Source organism: Eurytemora carolleeae, unplaced genomic scaffold (genome assembly GCF_000591075.1).
Source record: "Eurytemora carolleeae unplaced genomic scaffold, Eaff_2.0 scaffold615, whole genome shotgun sequence".
NCBI classification, from domain to species: domain Eukaryota; kingdom Metazoa; phylum Arthropoda; class Copepoda; order Calanoida; family Temoridae; genus Eurytemora; species Eurytemora carolleeae.
In genome coordinates, this window is record NW_019396545.1 from 57,316 (window position 1) to 83,441 (window position 26,126).

The 26,126-nt window shown below is 34.6% G+C and overlaps 2 protein-coding genes across 8 annotated transcripts in view; both read right to left on the minus strand.

Annotated features, from left to right (window-relative positions):
- Positions 1 to 11,117, minus strand: part of LOC111705242 (uncharacterized) — a 28,380-nt gene extending 17,263 nt beyond the window's left edge. Inside the window, exons 1-12 of the mRNA XM_023477730.1 lie at positions 11,081 to 11,117; positions 9,955 to 10,121; positions 9,204 to 9,265; positions 8,675 to 8,716; positions 7,782 to 7,898; positions 5,931 to 6,042; positions 4,986 to 5,091; positions 4,457 to 4,532; positions 2,622 to 4,288; positions 1,363 to 1,426; positions 949 to 985; positions 286 to 357 (exon numbers count right to left, since the gene is read on the minus strand). Coding sequence (XP_023333498.1) covers positions 286 to 357; positions 949 to 985; positions 1,363 to 1,426; positions 2,622 to 4,288; positions 4,457 to 4,532; positions 4,986 to 5,091; positions 5,931 to 6,042; positions 7,782 to 7,898; positions 8,675 to 8,716; positions 9,204 to 9,265; positions 9,955 to 10,113 — 2,514 coding nt within the window. The 5' untranslated portion in view covers positions 10,114 to 10,121; positions 11,081 to 11,117. The remainder of the gene's footprint in view (positions 1 to 285; positions 358 to 948; positions 986 to 1,362; positions 1,427 to 2,621; positions 4,289 to 4,456; positions 4,533 to 4,985; positions 5,092 to 5,930; positions 6,043 to 7,781; positions 7,899 to 8,674; positions 8,717 to 9,203; positions 9,266 to 9,954; positions 10,122 to 11,080) is intronic.
- Positions 11,118 to 13,458: 2,341 nt separating this feature from the next.
- On the minus strand, positions 13,459 to 25,596 carry LOC111705249 (nuclear receptor subfamily 1 group D member 2). Of its 7 annotated transcripts, none has more exons than XM_023477741.1 (15): positions 25,494 to 25,595; positions 24,572 to 24,622; positions 24,196 to 24,266; positions 23,572 to 23,649; positions 21,564 to 21,654; positions 21,046 to 21,136; positions 20,601 to 20,708; positions 17,526 to 17,606; positions 16,632 to 16,768; positions 15,854 to 15,988; positions 15,363 to 15,450; positions 14,747 to 14,816; positions 14,527 to 14,618; positions 13,966 to 14,330; positions 13,459 to 13,687 (listed from the first exon to the last, which is right to left on the minus strand). In XM_023477741.1, the coding sequence occupies exons 1-14, from the start codon at positions 25,519 to 25,521 to the stop codon at positions 14,156 to 14,158; spliced, it is 1,296 nt and encodes a 431-aa protein (XP_023333509.1). In that variant the 5' UTR covers positions 25,522 to 25,595; the 3' UTR covers positions 13,459 to 13,687; positions 13,966 to 14,155. The 7 variants fall into 7 exon arrangements, with proteins under 7 accessions (XP_023333509.1, XP_023333510.1, XP_023333513.1 ...); XM_023477742.1 differs by having other exon boundaries at positions 13,613 to 13,718; positions 14,022 to 14,330; XM_023477743.1 differs by having other exon boundaries at positions 13,628 to 13,687; positions 14,155 to 14,330.
- Positions 25,597 to 26,126: the final 530 nt, after the last annotated feature.

The window sequence follows — 26,126 nt, forward strand, 5'->3', positions numbered from 1 at the left end:
ATTTTATTTTATATCAACGTCTGCGGAAAAAAACTAAAAAACCATACATAACATCTGCGGAAAAAACTAAAAAAACCATACATAACATCTGCGGAAAAAAACTAAAAAACCATACATAACATCTGCGGAAAAAACCTAAAAAACCATACATAACATCTGCGGAAAAAAACTTAAAAAACCATACATAACATCTGCGGAAAAAAAACTTTTAAGGGGAGAAGGGGAATGATATTGTTGAGAACTAATACACCCCTAAAGGACCGGGTTTCAGATAAATATTTGTTCCTGTTTATCTCTGAGCAGGGTATAGAAAGCCTGAAACAGGAGACTAGGATCCTCGAACAGGAGAACCCAACCCTAGAACAGTAACTTGTCAAAAATAAATATTGATTCTAAGAATTAACGTTTCTTTCCGGTTTTTAGTAGCTATTAGTAGCTTTAATCCTCTTTCAGTAGCTATAATCCTCTTTCAGTAGCTATATACCTCTTTTTGTGGCTTTAATTCTCTAATAGTAGTTTTAATCATCTTTTATAGTAGCTGGAATCCTCTTTTGGGAAGTTTTAATTCTTTTTATAGTAACTTTAAACCTCTGTCTAGTGGTTTTAATCCCTTTTAGTAGCTTTATTTCTTTCAAAAGTAGCGTTAACTATCTTTTCGTTACTTAATCCTGATTAAAGTAGAAATCTCTTTGTTGTAGTTTTAATCCTCTTCAAAGTCATCTTCATCATAAATTCCATTGATTTACCAAAGTTATGACTCAGCGGGTAAACTCTCAAAACTTCAAAACGCATTGAAACTGCATCCTTGCTTTGTTCAATAATTTTGGACAGTTTCCTTTTTGGCAACTTAAGAAAATCATGAAAATTTATTGTTTTGTGAAAAAGAAAAGGAATACAAACCTTTTAACCGTGGATATTCCATATCATAAAAAATATTCTATTCTTTACCTTACTATTCTTGTAAATCCTGGACCCGCAAAATTCACTGAAAATGTTAAATATGATTTAAAATTTTTTACAGTTAAAGGATATTCTATGAGAAAAATTTCAGAAAACCACAATTTTCCAATTTATGCTGATCTAAAATTGGTTTATTACTTAAAAATTTATAACGTAAAACATAATTTTAAAAAAAATTTCAAATTCTTGTTTTAATATTTTCAGAGGCCAAAATTTTATCATTTCGGGAAAAAATTTCAAAATTATTTCAAAACTGAGCTGCCATTAAGACTAAAATAAGATTTTAACCCTGCAATTTAGTAAAACATGTTGAGATGAAACCACCTTAAAACCAGTGAAACTCACTTTGACATCAGAGTTGTGAGTAAGACTAAGCTTTTAAATTGCAGGCTCTAGTTGTACCTGGAGATATCCTGGTTTGTACTTGAACTAAACAGAATCATCAACTCCATTTCTTTGCCTTCACCTAAACAAACTAAATTAACCCATTTATATCTTTATTTCAAATAAAAACTACTTGCAGTTAATCGCAGAGGAGTGTCTGGAGTTTTGCACCTTATCACTCTTAATTGACAGCATGATTAAAGCAATCGAAGAAATTGATCAATCTTCATCTATTAAATCATCGTGTAGTATTGCCGAAAAAAAAAATTAAATTAACAAATTATATGAGCCAAAAAAAAGGGTTAACAAACTTCAGTACTCTGCACATAATGCGACCAAGAGGAAAAAGTTTAAGTGCTGATTAGACATCAACTGGCAAATTAAAAATAATTATGTACTATTTTTTTTTTCACTTTTAAATACTTTTACCCAAAAATTCATTTATATTTTACCTGAGCCCGCGATTTAAAAACTTCGGCTTGAGCCGTAATTCCTTAAACCCGACTTTAAGACCAAATCTTAGACCCAACTTTTTTTTTAAATCGCAGGCTCTGGCAATTGATTATTCTTTCCTAATTTAGGAAATAAACACTAAAAACAGTTGGACACACATTCCTACTACATAGCATCTGTTTTGGGGAGAAGAATGATTTATCAAGAAATTTACCCCCTGCTTCAAAGTGACTGAACAAAATAAGTTCCAAATACTCAGAAAAATATTTTTAGAAGAATATTGTGAAAAAACCAGTCACCCCCACCTCATGGAAATAGAATAGGTTATATTAGCTGTTTAAGTACAGAGGGTTCTTTTGCAGGGTAAAAAATAAATATAGCTGGGGGCATTGCCAATGGAACAAGCTAAATGCTACTCAATGCATGAAGTGGTATTTCTAAAGTTTCGGATCCTCATTAAAAACTCACACTCTACTGTTAACATCAGGGCCATTATGTCTATATTTTACTGTTAACATCAGGGCCATTATGTCTATATTTTTATATATTTTATGTCTGGAGGACTTGTAAATCTGGGGTTGGAAAAGTCTAATGAGAAAAGGGAAACTCCTGCTCCTGAAATCATGCTGTATAATTTCCTCAAACTCTAATTTTCTAATCCCTTTAACTTTGCAATATTGATCTATTGATATTTCAAACTTTTTGATCCAGTAAAATTTGTAGTTTTTTTTTATAAAAGATCTACAAAACCAGGTTAAAAATATAAAGGGATTAGAGAATTAGAGGTTAAAGTAAGTAATCAAATTCTTTAAATAATGACTTACCCTCTTCCTGCAACTCTTGGCCACAAATATCTTCAATCCTTAGTTGTTTAATGTCATATCTATCATTCAAAAGCTTAACAGTTCTAACTGCTTCATACCGCTGAGAATACCAGACCCGTAAGAATCCATTTTGTGTCCTAGTTACTCTCATTACAGGACCATTAGTGGAGAGAATTCCATGAGGGATCTCTGGCTGAGAGGTGTGATTCATGTTAATCTCTAACGGATATAGAAAACAAATGGAGTTTGGATGGAACAGAAAACCTGTTCTTTCTTCGATACACTCATTATGTATAGAGACCAGTTTGTTCTCCTCCTCATCTTCTAAACTCATATCTTCCAGTACAAGTGTTATCTCCATTGGCTGAGGGTTATCAGTAGGAGCACTGCTATCCTTGGATGCATTTGGGGACGTGGCAACATTCAGCTGTATTGGAGTGAACACTTCAATATCTGGATTTAAAGTGATGGAACTTGAAGTGGATGAAGAAACATGTTCACTAAGAATTAAGCTTGTGTTTGGTAGAGCTTGTCTGGTTGGATGGTTTCCTTGTGTGGGACCTAGATCCTCAATGAAATTGTTGCAGTGAATAATTGGTCCTAAATACCAGAATTTAACAAGGAACTGAAAAGCAGACTTCTTCTCCTTAAATCCAATGAGTACAGGCTCCGTATGATCCAGGATTATTGCTTTACGAGTTTGGAGGAAATCTGAGAGATCGATGATATTGATCTTGCATTTCACCACCCACAATGGGGTTGCTCTAAGTCTGAATCTTTCAGGTAGGGTATTGATTTTCTCTAATGAGTTACTTTCCTGAGAACACATAAAATTCAGTATGCCTGTGAGAATTTCTGGGCTTGGGAACTTGAGCACAATACTTTCTTCAGTAGAAGCTACTATGATATCAGGACAATGATGTATCATATCCCGAAGGTTTTTGGCAAAAGCTGCTTTCTTGTTTCTGTATTTTAAGTAGTGCTTGAAGATCATACTACAAAGATTTTTTTCAGTCAATACAGATACATCTCCCTTAGCAAGAACAACGTTGTCAGAAGTTAGGATGTGACTATTTTTAGTAGTCTGAGAATCACCAGATTGGTAGGTCGCTGCAGTATAAATTGGTTGAGTTGCATTATTGTTAGGTGCAACATACTGAATACACACGCTCTTTATCTTGAGATCAGTTCTAGAAAATCTAACAAGGAAACGAAATAAATCAAACTTCACTGAAAATGCAATCAAATTGTTATTTACGACGCTTCCAGCTTTATTCTCATTCAGAAAACTTGATATCTCATGAGATATCCCATGATAGCACTGAATCATATACGAATCATGGAACCTTACGATCTGAAACCTTTGTGCCAAGGCTTTGACTTTTTCAAGTGTGTTGCTCTCCTCAGTGCAATTACACTTGAGTATGCTGCTCAGTATTCCAGGACTGGGAAACTGCAATACAACACCTTCTTCATCATGGGATACAATTATGTCTGGACACAGATAGATCAACAGTTTTATGTTTTCAGGAAGTATATGAATAGCGTTCTTGTTTTTTTGAGTTTTCTTGAAGATTAGGCTGCACAGGTTCTTTTCTGTTAGAGAAGCAAGCTTTGTTTCAATAGGACAAAGGCAGGGGAGATCCTTCCTTGATTGAAACTCTAGCCTGAAAATGAATTCAATGAAAACATTGTGGCAAAATTAGATATGGAAAAATAATAATGAGACTATATTAGGATAATATTGGCTAAGCAAATTTTTGGTGATTTAAATTAATGCACCTCAAAATGAAACGGATCTGATCAGACCAAAGTTGTTGGCTGATTTTTGTCACCTGTATTCCTTGAGATGAAAATAAGCCTGCAGTGCATCCTCATGATGCTCAAATTGAACCTTCTTTTCATTCTCGCCTATAATTGAACTCGAGTTGATATTAATTCTAAAAATTTCAAATTCTAAGATTTTTAAATATGTACCTTCACAAATTGGTTCTTGTTTTGGATTGAAACAAAAATAATTTTGAATTGAGTTTTCAAAGTGATAAGTAAAAACATCTCATTCAAATTGTTTCACTAACTATGTTCTATGCTCGATGCTTAATGTTGGATAATTTTACACTTAGTTTTCAAATATATTTAGATCTTTAATTTTTAAAATTCAGTGATGGTGATGGACCAAACCTCTGTAGAGTAAAAAAGTAGATGTTAGTTCCACATTTATTGAAAATATATTTCGGTCTGGGTTGACCCTCGTCTTTTTATAGGACTTAAACTATATATTGAGAATGAAACGTTCTGATTTCAATTTTATTAATAAAACCAAAATATAATTTTTTATGCTAACACTTAAACAGGAGGGCCCACCTTGAAGAATTTTGTAGTGTGGTATAGACTGTAGAGTTCTCTTCAGAGAGTAAAGTTCTCCATTCTCATACTCAACCATCAAACTGTACAGCCCATTTTTCTGTACCTTAAGAAAGAAAGAAATCCTGTGGTTGGAATATGTGAAAAGAAAGTATAGTTTTATATTTCGCTAGTAGTTTGCTGATTAGAAGACGGGCAGGTTTTTGGTAATAACAATTTGGTAATGCCTACTTAGTAATGACAAATCGGTAATGACAATTTGGTAAGGACACTTCAGTAATCCTAACTTGGAAATGCCAACTTGGTAATGCCAACTTGGTGATGCCAACTTGGTAATGCAATCTTGGTAATGCCAACTTGGAAATGCCAATTTGGTAATGCCAATTTGGTAATGCCAATTTATAATGCTATTGTCAACTTGTAAGGTGACAATTTGGTAACACCCATTCGATAATTCCAATTTGTTCAGGTGATAATTTGGTAAAGACAGTTTGGTAATGACAGCCTGAACTAATGAGGATTTTGTTATTATTAGCGTGCTTAGGATCCATTTAATTTTGATGCGGATCCGGATCCTGGATCCGCACTGGAAAAAAATGGATCTGGATCCAAGTCATTTCTTTAAGATTTACTGAATTTTTTTAACAAAAAATAATTTTCAATTTTTTGATTTATTTTTTTCGCATATTTTTATCCTAAAACTCGATCAACCATTCAGAAATGAGGAAATTTTTATGATCTCTCTTTTTTTTCAAAAGTTCAGATTTTGGTTTTAGGATTAAATTTTTTTTTCAGTTTTTGGTTGATATTTTACCTCTTGGATCCGGATCTACGGATCCGCATATTTTTGCGAATCCGGATCCGGATCCAGGAAGCCAAAATCTTGCGGATTCAACGGATCTGGATCCTAAGCACTGATTATTAGTTCTAAAAATGTCAACTTACTTTGGGTAAACAGGGCAGGTTCCGAAGCTCTCTAATACTAAATGGTTCCAAACGAATTGAGAAGTCAAAATTGAGAAGGTGTAGCTTGAGTGCAGACAGTGCAACTTTTAACCTGAACAACAAGAAAAATTTGCATCGCTACTTGAATACCTAAATACACAAACACACCCAAATTTCATACGCTCAGTTAGGAACCCTCGCTACAAATCCTTAAATTTCCATACTGCATTGCTCTCTTAACCGTACTGCATTGTTGTCATCAAACATGACTCTATTAGAGAAATTATAAAGGATCTTAAAATGTCTAACGTAAAGGTTTGCATCGCTAGTATGTGTGTTTAAACGTAAAATAAATTTTGTATTACTAAATTCTTACATTATATACAAAAGGAGAGAATGTAGATGGATTAAAAGGAAAAAGTAGAAAAAATAAGGTAAAAGAACGAAAAACAACACTATGAAAAAAGGATTAGCAAACTGAGAAAAGAAAAAAGTTGAAGTAGCAAGGGTAATAGATTGAAAGAAAAAAAACACAAGGGAAAGAAAACGAAAAACCAGAAAAAGAGAGAAGAGAAGGAGAAAGGAAACTACTGTGGAGGTGGGGGTAGAAAAGGGAGAAGGTAAAGAGGAAGGGATACAAGCTGGAGGAGGGGGAAGAGAAAGAAGAATGCTGGAAAAATAAAAATGAAAGGAAGAAAAACGATAAAGGAGACGAAGAGAGAAGAAGGGAAAGAGAAGGTAAAAGAAAACTGTACATGAAAGGTAATACACGAAAAAAGAGAGAAGGGGGAGAGAACAGGAGAAAAACGAAATAAAACTACTGTGGAGAAAACTGTACATGAAAGGTAATATACGAAAAAAGGAGATGGGGGAGAGAAAGGGAGAAAAAAGAAAGAAAACTACTGTGGGAGAGGGATAGAGGATGGAAAAGAAGTGTAAAATTGAATAAAAAACTTTGACCAAGTTTTATAAAAAAAAGGAGAATGGACGTGAAAGTAATGAAAAAAAAACTTGTTTTTAGCATAAATATGCAAAGGTTATAACAGCAATGCAGTATGAATTTAAGGATTTGTAGCTAGGGTTCCTAACTGCTGAGCGTACAAAATTTGGGTGTGTTTGTGTATTTAGATATTTAGGTAATGTGGTATTCAAGTAGCAATGCAAAAATTTTAAGTTTGATCTAACCAATGACAATCATAACCAAAAATTGTCCTAAGACTCATTCAGGGGTGCCTATTGTATATTTTCTTGAAAAATCATATCCCCAAACCCTCTTTGAAAATTATTGTTCTCCCCTAAATGTTATAGACACATGATTGCATGCAACCGAAATTTTATTTCTGATGTTTTAATTGCCAAACTGGGGAAAACAAATAATTTTTACGGTAACTAATATGAATTTTTGGTTATTAAAGGAAAAAACCTTGGCTATTGATGTCCAACGTTTCATTTGTTTTCCCCAGACCATCAAAAATCCCTGAAAATATGTATCCCTAAACTCATTTTGCAGACAAGTGTAATAAATAAAATCCTTTCACTATAGACAATTATCTACAAATCAGCATTTTAAAAATAAAATTTCTTAAAAATAAGTGTTGTCAATTACTGAATTAAAACTGAACGGAGAAAAAATTGTGAAAATTTGAGAGTTGGAATATGTGTCAAAACGAAATGCATTATTCCCTTGTCTGCAAGGGATAAGAATGCGTAGGAACAGAAAACAGATGTATGATCATTGATCAGTTAAAAACAAGATAAATTCACTGCTCTTTTTAAAATTTTGTTAAATATAATTCAAAAAATATATGTTCAAAAAATGTATCAGAGAAAAATAGAATATTAGAAAAAAACTTTATGAGACACTTGAAGCGGGCGAGGTTATTCTTGAACTCACATCCGCTACAGTTCCAGTACTCACGGGTTACTCGAGTTTCAAGCAGGCGCTCAACAAACCTCCCGGAGAGATCCCTAAAACATGATATGGTTTATGTTCTGATAAAATATAATGAACTAGGCTGATAACTTTTAATTGTGGCTCTATCTGTGAGCATCTTTTCTTTGTACGGTAAAAAACGATAACAAAAAAAATCGCGATTTTTCAAATATTTTTTTGCATTTTAAAAATTTCATAAAAACCAAAAGTTTTTGGAAACAACCTTTTGTATTTCTGAGCATCTATAAACATTCCCTGGTGTCATGCGAAGTGCCACACAAAATTTGGGCCCTGTTTAGCAGTTTTGACGTTTATTGTAAACAAACAGACAAACAGACAAGAAAAGTATTAATATAGATTAATTCTTAACCAATAAAAATTAGAATTATTGTCATTTAAAAGTTTGCTCAAGAGACCGAACTGGATAGGTAGCTGCCCACCACCGCCGGTTTAAACCCTCATGGATCTTTAACTTAGAATCGTTGATTCAACATTAGAACCGGCGCTAGGTAGTTGAGCGACCTAGCTCAAATTCTTAAAATTCGGTCCCTGGTCAATATCCCTTTCTTTAATGTAGGTTAAGAAAGTCATATTATAAACTCTTCATCACTTTGGAAACGTACATTCTTAAGATCGGAGAATGCACGGCGTGAAATTTCTTTAATTTTGACATTTTAGGTTTTGTATCTTTTGTCCGTTTTCTTTGTAGAAGTCCAATAAAGTAAACTTCAGCAAAAAAGAATTTATATCTACCTGTAGTCCCCAGGTAAATTTATATCTACCTGTAGTCCCCAGGTAAATTTATATCTACCTGTAGTCCCCAGGTAAATTTACTGTTGCTACAACTTCAGTTCTAAAAGAAAAATTACATTTTCAAAATATTTTACTTCAATTTACCCCGACTTTCAAGTTTTTTTAAAACCCGAAAAGCTTAATAAAGGTAGACATAAAAGGGAAAAACAGAAAAAAGTGCGACCCTGAAAAGAACTGAATCTAGTGAGATTCAAAATACGAGAGTTAAAATCTTTGAAATATTTTGATCAATTTTACGGATAGGTGTTTCATTAGTATTCACAAAATCTGTCTTGATCCAAAGTTTATTTTATATTATATCAGATCATTTTATTTTATATCATATCAGATCATTTTATTTTATATCATATCAGATCATTTTTTTCCACAATAATTTCCAAAATATTTATTTTTCATCCCAGGGGTGAATTTTTTTCGAATGAGGTTTAAAGCTATGGCCAAAAGTTTGTTTTGAATAATGCTATTTTCTCCTAAAAATACCCGGAATCCCCCAAAACTCAACCAAAAAATGCCTTTTCAGGTTTCACCTGATATTAGTTGAATCTAACAGTAGCAGATCAATTCCTTCAGACCGGAATATCTCAGTAACCTAATTGGCAATCATTTGGCGTCATATGGATATTTTTGAATAATAATTTTGGAGAAGTATACCAGAACAAAGGAACGATGCTGAAGTCAGAATTTGTTTTTATCATTTCAAAGTCAAGCATTGATCTCCATCTTAGGCAAAACAACGGAAAAACTTATTTCTTTCCGATATCCCCTGATGGTCATACCCTTCATGGATATCTTTAATTGAGAGATCAAGCTTTTACTTTCAAATTAAAAGTGCCCGCTTTAGACATCGAGATCAAACGTTAAATATTAACTATCCTCCACCTCAGTGCTTAAGATCAAAATCATTTTTATGAGGATCTGGATCCTGGATCCACCCTGAAAAAATGGATCCGTATCTAAAACCGTACCTGGAACCAGATCGTTAACATTTTTTCAAGATTAAAGATGTTTAAGGTTTTTTTCTCGCTTTTTTTATATGCAAAAACTTAAGAAACATTCAAAGATTAGAGATCTTAAAAAATCCCTTTTTAGTTTAGAAAGCAAAAATGATTTTCCACCATGTTTTGGTAGATATTTTGCCCCTTGGATCCGGATCTGTGGACCCAAATATTCTCGCGGAATCCGGATCTAAGAAACCAAAATGTTGCGAATCCGGATCCCAAGCACAGCTCCATACACAAGTTCTGACCTCTATGGGCAAAAATATTGGAGGGAACCCACCTTCTGCCTGTCAGTAGCTTGACAGTTTCCAACCCTGAAGCAGAACACAGTGAAGGGAATAGTTTCAGCATCGTCTAAATCAGCAGAAGCTGACTTCAAGGAATCCCCGAAAACTTTCTGACAGTTAATGTCAACTATATCAGCTTTCTCCTTGTCCATGCTTGACTCTGGAACTTACATTGTTTAAATATCGGAGGTATAAGTTTACCCCGCCCCCCTCCCTTCTTAAAAATTATACCTTTCTACATCAGTTAAAAAGTTAAAATATATTTTTTGTTTGTCAATTAAAAATAAATTAGTTTGTTAAAATTCATTTTTTATTGTCAATTTAATTGCGGAGGTTTATAGCTGAAATGCAACTGTGGGGAAAAGCTTTCAAGTTTTAGTCTTTTTGTTTTTGACCTTTAAAATCTAAAAAGTCTGAAAAGTTAAAAAATATAAAAAATGTCTATTGTAAACAATTGCCTTTATTAAACTATGCCAACTTTGACTCGGAAAGAAAATTTATGCAAATAAAGAGCAAAAACGACATTTTTCTCTTTTGGAATAATATTGCAAAGTTTAATAACATCAAACTTTTTCAGAATGAAGTTTTAAAATTTTACAGTTCACAGTATTTGAGTGGACTGTGGAGCCAAACACCTTAAACACAAACCGATGTTCCATCACTAGGGNCTCTATTCCATCTGATCTATCCCAAATGTTGATTGATTGATATTAGAGGCAGAAATAAACCATGCTGTTATTGTAAACAATTGGAAGTATATAATGTCAAGTTGTAGAAAAAATTCCATACTGCGAATGTATACTGCAAGGGAGTGTTTATTTTTCTGTATAGCATAATTTATCTCTTATATTAAATACTAATATTTACATCTTTTAACACCCCAAATGCAGTACACATTTCTGAAGTGTAGTACACGTACACAAAACCTTGCCAAAGTTCACAATGACATAGAAAGTGTACTTTCATGCCCCTAAATGTACTTTCAACCCCGATCCCATTTGGGATCAGAAATGGAATTATATGGACCCCTGTTTAAATTGCTTTACTTTTTAAAAAAGTAAAGAAATCATCGTTCATATGATCAAAAATTATTATCAATTATTAAAAATCAAACAATACCTAGATAAATTGTGAACTCAAGCTTAATCAAAATAAATCTGAAAATAATAAAAATTAAAATTTAATTTATTTCTAAATCTTGTCACTAATAGTGAAGAGAATTAGTATCATTTGAAAAAGTGCGCAGATAAGACTAAGTTTTAGCCACGCTCCCTCCCCGGAACAACTGAACACGCTGTGGAAATATAAAATAGAGAATGATTTTTAATCTCAGTACAGGGAAAATTAGTTCCAAAACTAAAACTTGGCCCATTTCTATCAATGAGTGCTAGAAATGGGCTATCTGCAAAGTTATCTTTTTCAAGCGTATATAATAATTTGTTCTTACAATATAGATTCAACTAGAAATCCGGGAAATTGTTATTTAGCATGCATTTATTTATCTTCTTATTTAGCAAATGAAATAGGGAATTTAAGATTTTATAAATAATTTAGCAGTTAATTTGGTCTTCACGGGATAATTTTTAATTCCAGTGATTTAATTTATAAGTTTTGTTCTGAATTGAGGATTATACTTAAAAACGGGAAAATGGGGTTTGTCTCGAAAACGCGACAATGATTCAAATTCAGGATATGTTCGAAAATGGAAAACCTGACATTGTCTTGAAAACGGTTCAGGGGTTTAATATAAAAATAACTCCTTTTATAAATTCGATTCCAGAAAATAGTTTTAAGTTGGGAATTATTGTCCTCGTCATGCTTAATAAAATGTTGGCTATAGTTTTTACCATCTGTTTTACTCTCGATATGGACTGGGACCCAAAAACCTAGTCTTTCAATTTGTGCCCATTTCTGACACTCAGTGTTAGAAATGGGCCAAGTGTTAGTTTGGAACTAATGTCCCCTGTTGTTTTCAATGAACGGCTTTGATTAGTATGGACTAGACTAGACCTTTTCATTATTATCAATTGTTACTTTTGTGTAAACAGAAATTTTGGGAGAAAAATTAATTAGATACTCAAGTAATAAATTAAGAGTTTTATAATCAATACGTTAAATGCATTATGCAACGCAACCACGCCAAATCCCCCTTTGAAAAAGTTAAATGCCAGATCTTCAAGTATTCTTTTAAGAACAATGAGAATGTTGTCATCTTGAATACAAATACTGGAAAATTAAAAACGCTCTGAAATCAAAATCAGGTTTCGCGGTTGTAAGAGCTTTTCCAGAAGAAAAAACTCATTTGAAGACTTACAAACATAAAAATTCGTTAACATTTGAACATTGTGTTAGCTGAGCTCACTAAAAAGAAAACAGTAAAAAAAACTTTTGCTAAAACATTCAATTCTTTTACTCATTTTAGTCTAAATGAGCGAAAAAGAAGTTCTCCCATTATTAAAATATTATAACAAATTCATTAAAATCACAGGAATCGCAATATCAGTGAAAACCAGATCATGAATTTTTTTTATCAGAGGTTAAAACTGTTTTGTCCTCACAGTAGACTTAACTTGAAGCGTTGTAGCTTAGCGCTATTTCACATAATAAGTTTTCAGGGCGCTCTGACAACAAAAGGTCAATAAAAAATTAGAAGGAAGACAAGTAAAATGTGCGTTGCATCAGACCTCCAATTTAAACCATCAATAAAAAATACTGGAAGTTTAGACTACACTATAAAGATACTATTCAATTCTTTACAATAATATAATTTACAAATTTTAATAAAATTCTTAATATTGATAAATAAACAAGGATGGTTTACAGTAAAATATACATATAGTAAAGAGAATTATTAAATATTAAATATTGTCAGTGTGCACTGTGCAGTTTTAACTCGTCTCTTGAGGGTATATTTGGTAAAAAAATTAAAGAATATAATTTATGTGTATCGATGTTTTAAGGGATTCTTAGCATAACAATTATATTAAATATTGCATTAAAAATAAAATTTTCCTTTTACATTTAAATGGCCAATATTGGCACTAAATACACACAAATAACAACAGTTAAGCTCATTTGCACAACAATGAATTACATAATCTAAAAAATATCACATTTGTAGAAATTTCATTATTTAAAACATAAAGATATAAATGCATTTTTTTTACTAGAAGTGTTAACATACACGATAGAAACTGTCAAAAAAAGGGATATTTTCAAAATGAAATTATTACATACGTCAAAAAATGAAGAAACATTTTCCAATAATGTGATTGAATGTTAATTCATAAATATATTGTAAAATGATGGATTTAACAGGTTTGTATTGTAAAGTTTTAAATGTATAAACTTTAATGTTCATCATTTCATCATAATTAGAACTTTAAAAATATATTTCCTGTGTCCGAATTTAATGAATTTAAGCCGAATCTCAAATCCTCAAAAACCGGTTTCAATTGAGCGCCAGCTTAAATCTTGAAAAATGTTATTACAATTTTAAATGGAACCAACCATATTTGAGCCGCGGATTAAATTTAAGCCACGGCTCAAATTCTTTAAATTCGGCCTCTGTTTAAATCAAACTCCATAAATTCGAGTGCCGAAAAAAAAAGTTCATAAAAATATTTTCTTGGAAAATGTTCATCAATTGACAAATTTTATCAAAACTTTGGTATGATCAGGTAAATTTTGTGGAAGTACAAGGCGAAATGAAACCTTCATTCAAAACTAAAATAATATAAATATATAAAGTAGTAATCTTTGTATGTTTGTATGCTTGACCATAACTCACAAACCCCTTGACTGACTTGCCTCATACGTTCAGCCACGGGAATGTCCTTTGCATGGTATATACATTCGAAGTTGAAAGTTGAGTGGGTTAACCTTTAGAGGGAAAACCACTCCTTGGATCCAGTTCCGAAAAAAATAGGATCAACGGATCTGAATACAAGAGCCAAAACTTCGACCATAAATCAAAGAAAGAAAAGTTCGCTCTAAGGCCGCACATTTTTGGTGTCAAACAATAATATATCATTGAATTAATTGAATGGTTTCTGCATACAAATTTAAAGAAACAAAAGAAGACTTTTATGGAATTTTTTTTTAGGTTCAAGAAATTAGCAAGAATTTCATGAGCAGGATCAGGGTCCATTTTTTTTAGACGGCCCCAGGCTCCGGATGAAATGGATTGAGACCTCAATTCTCCGGTTCCTCCTTGATACTGACAGACGATCCGTTGTCGTGTGATACATCAAGCACGGAGAGAGGATCAATAAACCCGTTCTCTAGCTCCTCGGTTCTCGTGGACTCCCTCCTCCCCTTTTTCATGAACCCCTTAAACAAACTCAATCTCTTCAACTCGCCCTTCAACCTAAACAGAGAAGAACATAATAGGAAATAACAATGGCATTAAAACTGTCAAGTATTTTTGCTAAAATTCGTTCTTTTTTTGCAAAATAGTTAAATGTTTTTGTATGATATTAATTGCATGGTAAACATATATTTTTTTCTTGGGGGGGGGGAGGGGTGCGGAGGGGTAGAAACTTTTGGGTCTAACTGTATAGTACCTTTGGTTCTCTGACTTAAGTTTAGTTGATAATGAAGCACCTAGCACCATATGACGTTCCATCAGATTCAACTGGATTTCTAATGTCTTGCTCTGAATCAATAAATTACTAATATAAAATGATTGTGTTAATACTAAATTAATAGTTAACAAAAACATTTCGGACTGGGATTGGCCCAGGAAAACATATCATATTTACCCAAGATGAAAACTGCGGTTACCTGTTCATCTTTATGTTTCAGCTGTCGCTCTAGTTCTAAATTTTTATTCTTCTCAAACTTTAGTTGCTCCCTGAAAAAAAGAGATTGTTCAATGTTCACAGAATATTAAAAGAGTAAATGAGGAGAATAAGGGGTTATGATCTAAAAAGACCTCACCAAAAATGGACCTTCCCCAGACGTACCGACGCCAGGTTAGCAAGTTCAAACCGGTAATCAAATATCTCGATACCCCCCTTCCTCCCCCCCGCCCCCGACCAAATGTGGAAGGAAAATACTTGATTTTTGTTATTGTTTTTCACATAATTATTTCAAGGAACTTATAAAATGATCGAGGGATTCATGGGTCAGTAAAGTATATTTAAAACTGCAGTAAGGAAAGAAATCCCAAAGTAAAGAAGAGGAGGGGGTGCCAAAGTGCCAAAAACTGAGGTTTGGAGGGGATAATTACAAATTTGGGCGAGCAAGAAATTTGGTGAAAACATTAAAATTAAAGAGTAAAATTCTAAAAAGTTATCACCTTGAAAAAAAACACATCAAAAACTATAGTCTGACGTGTCTGATATAACTAAGAAATCAGATTTTTTAACCACTGGAGGACCAAGCATTTTCAATATACCTGAGAAGATTGATTGCGGCATTATGCTGCTCCTCCATTATCCTGCTCACTTCCGGGTCCTGCTCATACGATACACCAGGTGATAAATCTAAGATATGCCAATTTTTTAAAAATAATAATAATAAATATTTGATTTTTCAAAAAATAATTTATTAAATAATTATACTTATTTATTTTTAACTCGAATTCTAATTTTCTGATTCTTTTATCAATGCAACCCAATGTCATAGACCTTAAATATATCAAACTTTGAATTGTACCAGAGGCCAAATTTATAGAATTTGAGCCGCAGCTCAAGTATGAGACGCGGTTCAAACATGGTTGGTTTCACTTGAAATTGTTTTAAGGCGGCGCTTTTTGGAACCGGTTTTTGGCGGATCAGCGACGCGGTTTGAATTCTTTAAATTCTCAGATCAAATATTAAGTTTAAATATGATTAAGAATTCAGAATTAAAGTCGAGAAATCATTTACTTATGAGTATATAATATACCTTCGTTTGATGTCGCAACCGAGGCTTGTGTGTCAATATTTATTTTTGTAAATTCATTATTTTTGGTATTCTTGTATTCAAGAGCCGGGGCTTCAAGCATAGCTTCCAGGATACTCTTGTCTTCTGATTTCTCCCCTGTTGGAGACGATTTCAGTTTTATGTTTGGATAAATTCACTGAATTTGAGAAAATAAATAAATTTTAGAGGAAAATCAAGGTAATACAATTTTTGTTATAAAGTATCAAAAAGGATGAAAGAACTTTCCATTTTATGTCCAATTTTTCCTTTCCCCCCCAGATCTTTACCCCCCCCCCCAGGAGGGTAATTTTTAAAAATATAACCCCTGTCAAATAGATCAAAGGATTTGAAACTCAATGTTCTAATCCTTGAATCTTTGCAATCTGACAGCGCAAACCCTTGATATTACAAACGTTGACCATTTTATCTGGCAGATCTCAATGTTTGAAATATTAAAGTTCTACGACAGCAAGTTGCAATGATATATGACTAGAAAAGAAGAGTTGTAGGGGAAAAGCTCCTTAAATAATTCAGTGCTAGTGCACTCAAAGTTTCCCGAATTTTCCTTCCCTTTCCAACTAAATTTTTGCAGAAAAGTGGCAGTAGTTGACTTTCTTCAGAAAAACAAAATTGGTTTTAAGACGTTTTTTCATTAAATATGTATACTGTTGAGTCCGTCAGAGTTGACAGTTGTCATATTATCACCGTCAATCTTTAATTAAAAATCATAACTTTCTTCTTCATGATCTGGAAATCGTCCCTAGAGAGTCGTTGGGGTTTTGCATTGAATTGTCCGGCTGGAGATAATAATTTGTCCCCGTATTGCTGGCCGGTAAAAGGAGTCTCAAACGCTTAGCTTTCGGAGAATCTGTTTTCTGAGTTCGTCGCGGTCGGCCCCTGAATTAATTAACTTGTTTCTGAAAGTTACATTAAGACTGTTAACAGATAAAATATGCTAAGTAATTGTTTTGTATCTTAAAAAAGCTGGGTAGGTGGTCTTGGATGGGAGTTAGAAGTAGTTTAAATGGTACGTCAATTTAAATCCTTAAAAACGCGTGGGGAGTTAACAGTACTCGATATTTTTTATTTCTACAACTCTGCTCGATTACTAGTTCGGATAGTCTCTAGGTCGGTTTAAGGCGAACTCATGGCTAAATANCCCCCCCATGATTTTAGGATTTTATTCACTGAATTGAGGGTGATAAATAAATTAACTATTTTTATGGGAAAGCGCCAAAAAGGGTGAAAATTGTCAGAGTTGATGTCCAGTAAGAAATTTCCCTAGAACATTGAAACTCCCCCCATCAGGGGCGGATACATGGGGGGCTGGGGGACATTCCCCCCCCCGACAGATTCAGGGAGGGGCGTAGCCCCCCCTGAATTTGGAATTTTTGTTCCTATTTTCAGAATAGCTTCTCAATCTCAATGCTTAAGGGAAAGAAACCCTAGTGCAAAACAGGAAAAATATCTGTCTTAATATATTAACTATAATGTGTGAGAAGTTAAAAATCTAGTTTTTTGTCTTTAGTCATTAATTTTGACTCTTTTTGAGTCTTTATAGTCAATCCTGTATCCGCCCCTGCTCCCCACCCCCTCATGGTTGATATTATCTACCTCGAAACGATAATTCAGATGAAGGATAAAATGTACTAACGTTGATCTGTTGTGTCCTTGATGAATCATCCCTGAGTTTAGGCAGCCTAGAAATCTGCAGGATTGACACCGTGTTCCTTTCCTAGAAAATACAACATTCATTTTAATATTTCCTTTAAGGGATTGTTCACCTTTTTGATATTTCCTTTAAGGGATTGTTCACCTTTTTGATATTTCCTTTAAGGGATTGTTCACCTTTTTGATATTTCCTTTAAGGGATTGTTCACCTTTTTGCTATTTCCTTTAAGGGATTGTTCGCCTTTTTGATATTTCCTTTAAGAGATTGTTCACCTTTTTGATATTTCCTTTAAGGGATTGTTTACCTTTTTGATATTTCCTTTAAGGGATTGTTCACCTTTTTGATATTTCCTTTAAGGGATTGTTCGCCTTTTTGATATTTCCTTTAAGGGATTGTTCACCTTCTAGATAATATTGTATATTCTAATTTTGAATTTAGAGGTACCAGTACAAACATCGGACAGTACAAACATCGGACCCACAAACATCGGACGTTACAAACATCGGACCCACAAACATCGGACGTTACAAACGTCGGACCCACAAACGTCGGACGGTACAAACGTCGGACAGTACAAACGTCGGACGGCACAAACCTAAGAAGCACAAACGTCGGACAGTGCAAACGTCGGACGGCACAAACCTAAGAAGCACAAACGTCGGACAGTACAAGAAACGTAAGACGGTACAAACCTAAGATGTACAAACGTCGGACGGTACAAACCTAAGACGTACAAACGGAGGGCTGGTACAATCATAAGGAATCATAAGGAATTGGAATCTGCAAGAAACCCCATTGTGGGTCCCCCAGACCGCCCAGAAAGCAGGGTGCACTGCCCCACCCCTGTTCTAACTAGAACTTTAAATCCCCATCATCTAGTCCAAATCTAGAGAAATAAAGTAGATACATTCCAGTCAGTTGGCTAACCAATTAATAACCATTGGTTGGTTGGTATCTGTCAACCCTTTAGGTGAAGAATATAGGTTACCGATGATTATAGTGCTCCTGCCAGGTCCAACCACCTGTCCAGCAGCAGGTTGAGCTTACCCGCTCTCTTCAGGAGCACTTCCCTAGAGACATTGTCACCCCCTAAGATCCTAGAGAGGACTGTCGTACTGCTTCGGGTCGAATCGGTCATGAGTACTCCCAATCCTGAAGCTGACCGCTCATAGGCTACTGCCTGACAAGATACAACAACATGATGTTCCGAAAGGTGGCTAACTAACCCTTTATCAAGACAAAGTGGACACCACTTCGTTGTCGAGCCGTGGATGTTCGGGCGGCGGTTGCCTAGCCCCGCATCACCTGCTCTAAGCCTGTTCAGCAAGCCCCCTGCTTTGCTATCACACACACCATTGTGGGCCCCCCAGACCGCCAGGCAGCAGGGTGCACTGCCCCGCCTCTGTTCTAACTAGACCTTTAAATCCCCATCATCTAGTCCAAATCTAGGGAAATAAAGTAGATACATTCCAGTCAGTTGGCTAACCAAATAAAACCATTGGTTGGTTGGTATCTGTCAACCCTTTAGGTGAAGAATAGAGGTTACAGTCGATTAAAGTGCTCCTGCCAGGTCCATCCACCTGTCCAGCAACATAATTTCCGAAAGGTGGCTAACTAACCCTTTATTAAGGCAAAGTGGACACCACTTTGTTGTAGAGCCATGGATGTTTGGGTGGCGGTTGCCTAGCCCCGCATCTCCTGCTCTAAGTCTGTTCAGCAAGCCCCCTGCTTTGCTATCACATACATGGGGCCGAAGTTTGAACCAGACTTGTGGGGTTGGCATGCAGTTTAGAAACACAAACCGCCTCTTTTGCCTCAAAACCCCTTGTACTGCTACTTCGATGAGTCTATTCTTCAACCTAGGTTTGGGACCGTTAAAAGCTTCAAAACCCAATACGGACACCAGGTCCCCAACCATTCTCGCCCACGGGTCGTGTGCTGCGGTCGCCGCGTCGAATACATTGGTAAGGATAGGGTCGCATTTCTTATGCACACATACTGCTACACGTTCCCTTATCCTATCCTTTATTGGTTTGAAACCCGCATCCATGAATCCCGCTACCTTGGAAGTGATCTTGATAGTTCTAGTATAAAACGAGCTGCTTGGTGTTGGATGCTTCAAGGTCTGGTGTTCCCGGTTCTACTTTCCAAACCTGCTCTTTAGGTCAAGTATAGTATTATTGGATAGTATTATTGTCTTCTCAATCAACAGCTTCATATGCATATGGTTACAGAACCTTGATANATACGCTCCTCTCTGGCCTTGACAAGGTTCCTTCCTTTAACCTGTATGTCTACTCCTAGGTACTTACCAACCAGACATGCTTCAAGGTCTGGTGTTCCCGGTTCCACTTTCCAAACCTGCCCTATTTGGCCGTTGGAGAGGATTACTGTTTTCTCAATTGACAGTTTCATATACACTCCTTTACAGAACCTTGACACCTCCTTCAGCATGCGTTCCATTCCTCTAACCCTTGTCCTTGACAGTACCAACGTCGGACTAGAACAAACGCCAGACCCAAATAGATTTTAGTATAATAGATGACAACGTAGAATTTGTACACTCTCAGTACAGCTGTATTCTGACGTCACAATTGTCAATTCAGTTTTTGTGTCCGACAAAAACATTTTAATATAGATAATATTAGAATAAAGTGTTTATCTTACTCTTACAGTAAGTGCAAGTTTATGTGTTCTTTACTTTCTTTTTTTTATACTTTTTATTTAATCTTGGAAAAGTTTATAAAATACCTTTTAATCCCTAAAAAATCTATGAAGTGCTTTAAATCTATGAAGTACCTTTTAATCCCTCAAAAATAATAATCTCTGTAAACCTACGAAGTGCCTTTTAATACCTTTAAAGTCTACGAAGTACTTCTTAATCCCTGAAAGTCTATGAAGTACTTTTTATTCCCTAAACACTGATAAGTCTACAAAGTACCTTTTACTCTTTAGAAAAGTTTATGAAGTTTTTTATAATCCATAAAAAAATACTAAATTCTTCTGACCTGAGAAGTCTACGAACAATTGTTAACCCATTAGAAATCTACGAAGTACCTTTTAATCCCTGAAAAGTCTACGAAGACTCCTACATCACAGAGCCCCTGGTTGTTACAAACATATGGTTTCTTTATAGACATCGACCTCTTGAAGAAATTCTTGCATCTGAAATTAAATAAAAATTAACAATATTGCTAAAATTTTCTTTACAATTTTCATATATACTCCTAGCACAAAATGTCAAAAATATTTAAATATGAGTATGCAATTAAGTGCAAAAAAAGGGGATAATGATTTGTTTTTTCATCTTTTTTGATACTGTTTAACCAAAATTTAATTTCTTTTTCATAAATTTTAACTTTTCTTTCCAATTTATCGAATAAAACCCTGAAAAATGAAAAAATCAAGGATTCAAGGGTATCGTTGTGAATCGGGGATTGCGCCCTTTAATGGAGGATCACTTAGAATTACAACAACAATCTTAAGTAAATATTCTGCTCACCCCTCACAAGTATATATTCCGTAATGTATTCCATTAACTCTATCTCCGCATACTGGACATTCACTTCGCACATTCATATTTTCCAGCCGAGCTAAACAATCAATCAATCACTCACTCAATCAATCAATCACTTATAAGGTTGGTTGCATATTGATGCCGATTTTGTCAAACTAAAAAGTTTGATGTATCCTTATCTATTGGTTAGACTAGTTTTTAACAGGAATTACAAGAATTAGGATGAAAAGCAAAAAACAGGAAAAGCTATTTTAAAAACGGGAAAAATTGGTCATATCTCCAAAAATCAATAAAAATGTTCTTACCATATAGACCATGGCAAGTAGGGGAGCTAAACCATGTTTTCTTTGTATTATAACCTACAGGTCGTAGTACTTTGACTTTCGGTTGATTGTTAATAATGGTAATAATAATAACAGTTTTGAAATCTAAGAAGTTTTATTATTAAATAATATAAAAACTTCTCCAAAACCATTTACAACACCAGGGACGCGGATTTATACCTTTTTGTCTAAGTTTCCTCTGTTCTGGTGTTCCTTTAACCATTTCCCTAACATAAAGTCCACCCTCACTACCATCATCATACTGTAATACCTGGGGATTAGAAGGAGGGTCTTTCAATAATATTATTTGGAAACATGAAAGAGAAAATTGTGAACTTACTGTTAGATTTCATGAAAGTGATGACAGGGCCACGTATATTTATTTAAAATTTTTAAAGGGGGGGGGCATGAAACGTATTACTCTCCGGAAAATTTAAACAGTGTTTAAACATAACTTAGAATTGTCGTAGGAGGCTGATTTTTTGCATGCAAACTCAGAATTATGTATATTACATGCATTTTTTGGTTTTGAATGAATCTGCGCAAAAGTGCGCGCGCGCGCTTTTTGTGAAAAAATAATGTAACTGCCGGGTACTAGCGCGCCGGTCAAAATGCTCGAATATTTATTTTGACCTCAGAAATGGATTTCTCATGCCAAATTACCTGTAAATCGACATAAAACATGTAAAAAATGTTCTAAGATGACCCATAATGTAATGGTTGGCTACTAGCGCGCCGGTCAGAATGCTCAAAAATTAAATTTGACCTCAGAAATGAATTCCTCGTGCCCAATAACCTATAAATTGACATAAAAAATGTAAATATGTGGGAAGATGATCCATAATGTAACTGCCGGCTATACTAGCGCGCCGGTCAGAATGCTCGAATATTTATTTTGAACTCAGAAATGAATTCCTCGTGCCAAATTACCTATAAATCGACATACAACATATAAAAAATGTACTAAGATGACCCATAATGTAATGGTTGGCTACTAGCGCGCCGGTCAGAATGCTCCAATGCTATTTTGACCTCGGAAATGAATTCCTTGTCCCAATTTTTCTATATTTTGATGTATCTCATGCAACTGTTATTCTAACTTTGGCCAAACTTAGCACATAAGTATTCAAAGATATTTTCTTTTATTGTGCGCGCGCGCGGAGATTTAAGCCTTTGGAGGCGCATATTTGTTTCAAGAGTGTCAGGAAAAAAGTTCAAGTGCAATTAATGAAGTTAACATTGATTTACTGTCAAAAAAGTCGCAATTTTTCACAAATAGCGCGCGCGCACTTTTGCTCAGATTCCTTCAAAACCAAAAAATGCATGTAATATACATAATTCTGAATTTGCATTTAAAAAATCAGCTTCCAACGACAATTCTAAGTTATGTTTAAACACTGTTTAAATTTTCCGGGGAGTAATACGTTTCATGCCCCCCCCCCCCCTTTTATTCAGTTCATTTTCTTTTTGTGAAAACAAAATCCAGATTTTTACAGTTTTAAGATGGTTTATTACAAATTCACTTAAAAGAAAAGGATTTTATAATTTTTATTTTACTCTCCTCTTCGACATAACTTTTAGCTTTTTATTACGATTCCATGTATGAAAATTGAAGAACTCTACATTTATGATTTAAATGGAACATGATCCGAGTGGGACACATAAATCTGTGGAATAGAAAAAGAACTCTGGAATGAATAAATATATTGAACGTGAGAAACAGCAATTGTGCAGGAGTGTATTTAGCTTGATAAGATGATTTACTAGCTAATAGAAAACTATTTACTTAATATAAAGATAAAATGACAAGAATTCTTTTATGTCGACTTCCTAGTTCCTATACAACAGTTTTGTATTTCCCACTGTATGCAAGTTTTGAAACTTGATTGAACGGATTGTAAGGGCAATTTTAAGTAATCCTCCATGCAAAGATGACGAAACTCGATTAACAACAGTACCCTTGAGACCTGTATCTCATCAATAATTTTTTCTTGGTGCAACTTTTATTCTGATAATTTCTATATGTAAAACTGCAGTAGAAATGCGCATAAATGCATAAATGAGACATAATTTTAAGGGTACCGTTGTAAATCCATTGTTGCCATCTTTGCATGGAGGTTCACTTGAATTTACGCTTACAGTCCCTTTAGTGAGTATTCTTCTTGTTAGATATAATTGAGTATTCTACCTGAAATATAGGATCATCTTCTGCTTCTGCAGCTGTATCCAAGTAGTTGTAAGCATAGTCATCGGTGGTAAAGTTATCCTTTTAACAAATATTGACATTGATCAACCAACCTACCTACCAACCAACCAACCAACCAACCAACCAACCAAAGAAAATATCTTTGAATACTTATGTGCTAAGTTTGGCCAAAGTTAGAATAACAGTTGCATGAGATACATCAAAATATAGCAAAATTGGGACAAGGAACTCATTTCCGAGGTCAAAATAGACATTGGAGCATTCTGACCGGCGCGTTAGTAGCCAACCATTATATTATGGGTCATCTTAGTACATTTTTTACAGGTGTTTGTCGATTTATAGGTAATTTGGCACGAGGAATTCATTTCTAAGGTCTAAATAAATATTCGAGCATTCTGACCGGCGCGCTAGTAGCCGGCAGTTACATTATGGGCCATCTTCCCACATATTTACATGTTGTATGTCGATTTATAAGTTATTGGGCACGAAGAATTCATTTCTAAGGTCAAATTTAATATTGGAGCATTCTGACCGGCGCGCTAGTAGTAGTCTGAATAACATAAAATTGCATGAATTATATATTTGCTTTAAAATTTGAAATTATACCTGATCATTATCCCCCTCTTCCAGTAGTTCACTCTTTACAATTATATCGTTATATTCTATTGTATATCCATCTGGAAAAGAATAAAAATCAAATTAACATTGGTCGTTCTTAACAGTCGCCGTCTATTGAAACCAAAAGGGCTTTGTGTATTTCGTAATCATTTTTCATGGAACATAATTTGACAGTGACAAGAGAAGAGGCGTAAAGAAAAAAAATTGTCTGGATGAAGCTTAATCCTTCAAACCTCCCCCTTCCCCTTGATTTTATTTATCCCATAGTCCGGAATAAAAATTCTACAGCAAGACTAATTATCATTATTTATAATTTATGATGTTATTTAAATTTAAAGTTTTTATATGTGAAATTAAATTAAACCTTCTTCGCCATCTGCATTGAATTCATTTTCATTGTTCGACAATCCATTGCCTAAGTTAAAGAGATATTAAGATTTCAGCTATGAAAAAGTCCCCAATTAACACGAGGTAAAAAAAATTAAATATAAAATACAATATTCAAAATCTAGAGTAATGGATTTTGAAACTTTGCAATCCACAAAAAAAATAGTATTCTTTTGACACATAACTGTTAAAAAAGGCACTGTCTATTAATACATCAGGGTTCCTAGTATACAATATTTTTGGACCCCCCCCCCCCTCCTATCAATGTTGTTCATGACCACTGACCACTAATTTTCAGCAAAACTATTATTACTTACCTTTTATTATTTTGGGTTAGGTTAAGACAATTTCTGGACTAAGCGCTGCGGCTATGTCCTATGACAGACTAGGGGGCCGAGCGCCGTGGCTAGGAGCTGCTGAGGGGCCAAGCACTGCGGCCACATGTCCAATAAATATCCATATCCTACATATGAGGATAATTTCCTAGAGAACGATTTTAGGAAACCCCCTCCGGGCCCACCATCCTATTAATTTTGTACATAAATCTCATGTTTAACGCAAGGATTAAGTTGGTCATATGGCCACAGCGCCCGACCCCCTAGCCTGTCATTGCCGCAGCGCTCGGCCCATAAATTGTCCTAACCTAACCTAGTTCTGAAATAATACAAAATTAGTATTTATTTAAAAAATAGTTAAAATCTAGGTCATGCACAAATAGAATGGGGGGTGGGGGTCAAAAACTCGTTCTCTAGGACAGACCCTTTGAAATTCATGTACAAAATTGAAAGAAAGGGGGGGGGGTCAAATTTGTATAAAAGGAAATTACCAAGCATCATATCAAACCACGATATAATTCCAATTTCCAACCCAGAAAAAAAGTAATAATTTAACGTTTTCACCTTTGGACCTCGGATCTGCAGATGTCATCGCTGCGCTGAGCCAAAATATTAACAAAGTTTATACCGATGACATTTTCATCTGAAATAAGGGGTAGAAACTTAATGTCCGAATAAAAAAAAATAAAAAGGGAAACAAGTCGATAATTTCCTAGTATACGATTTTAGGACCCCACCCCCATCCAATCAATTGTGCACATGGATCTAGTATGTAAGACATGGATATTAATTGACCATGTGACCGCAGCGCCCGGCCCCCTGGCATGTAATAGCCGCAGCGCTCGACCCCTTAGTCTGTCCTAGTGACAGCGCTCGGCCCAGAAATTGTGTTAACCCAACCCTAAAATTATACAAAATAAATTATAATTAATGGTCATGAATTGATGGGAACGTGCAGGGGGGGGGGGGGTCCAAAAATTGTTTACTAGGAAGGACCCAATAAATCTGCTATTAAAGTTGTCCTGAAGAACATCTTTTAAGTTAGAAATTAGCCGCACTTTACACGTATAGACAGAAAACAAATTTCTTAACTATTAATTTTAATCGGTTCTAACGACAAAACACTTTCAAATCTGTTTACGCGGAATGTTGAATTAAACTTTAGACACCGATTTCTTATAGAGTTAACGGCCTCTG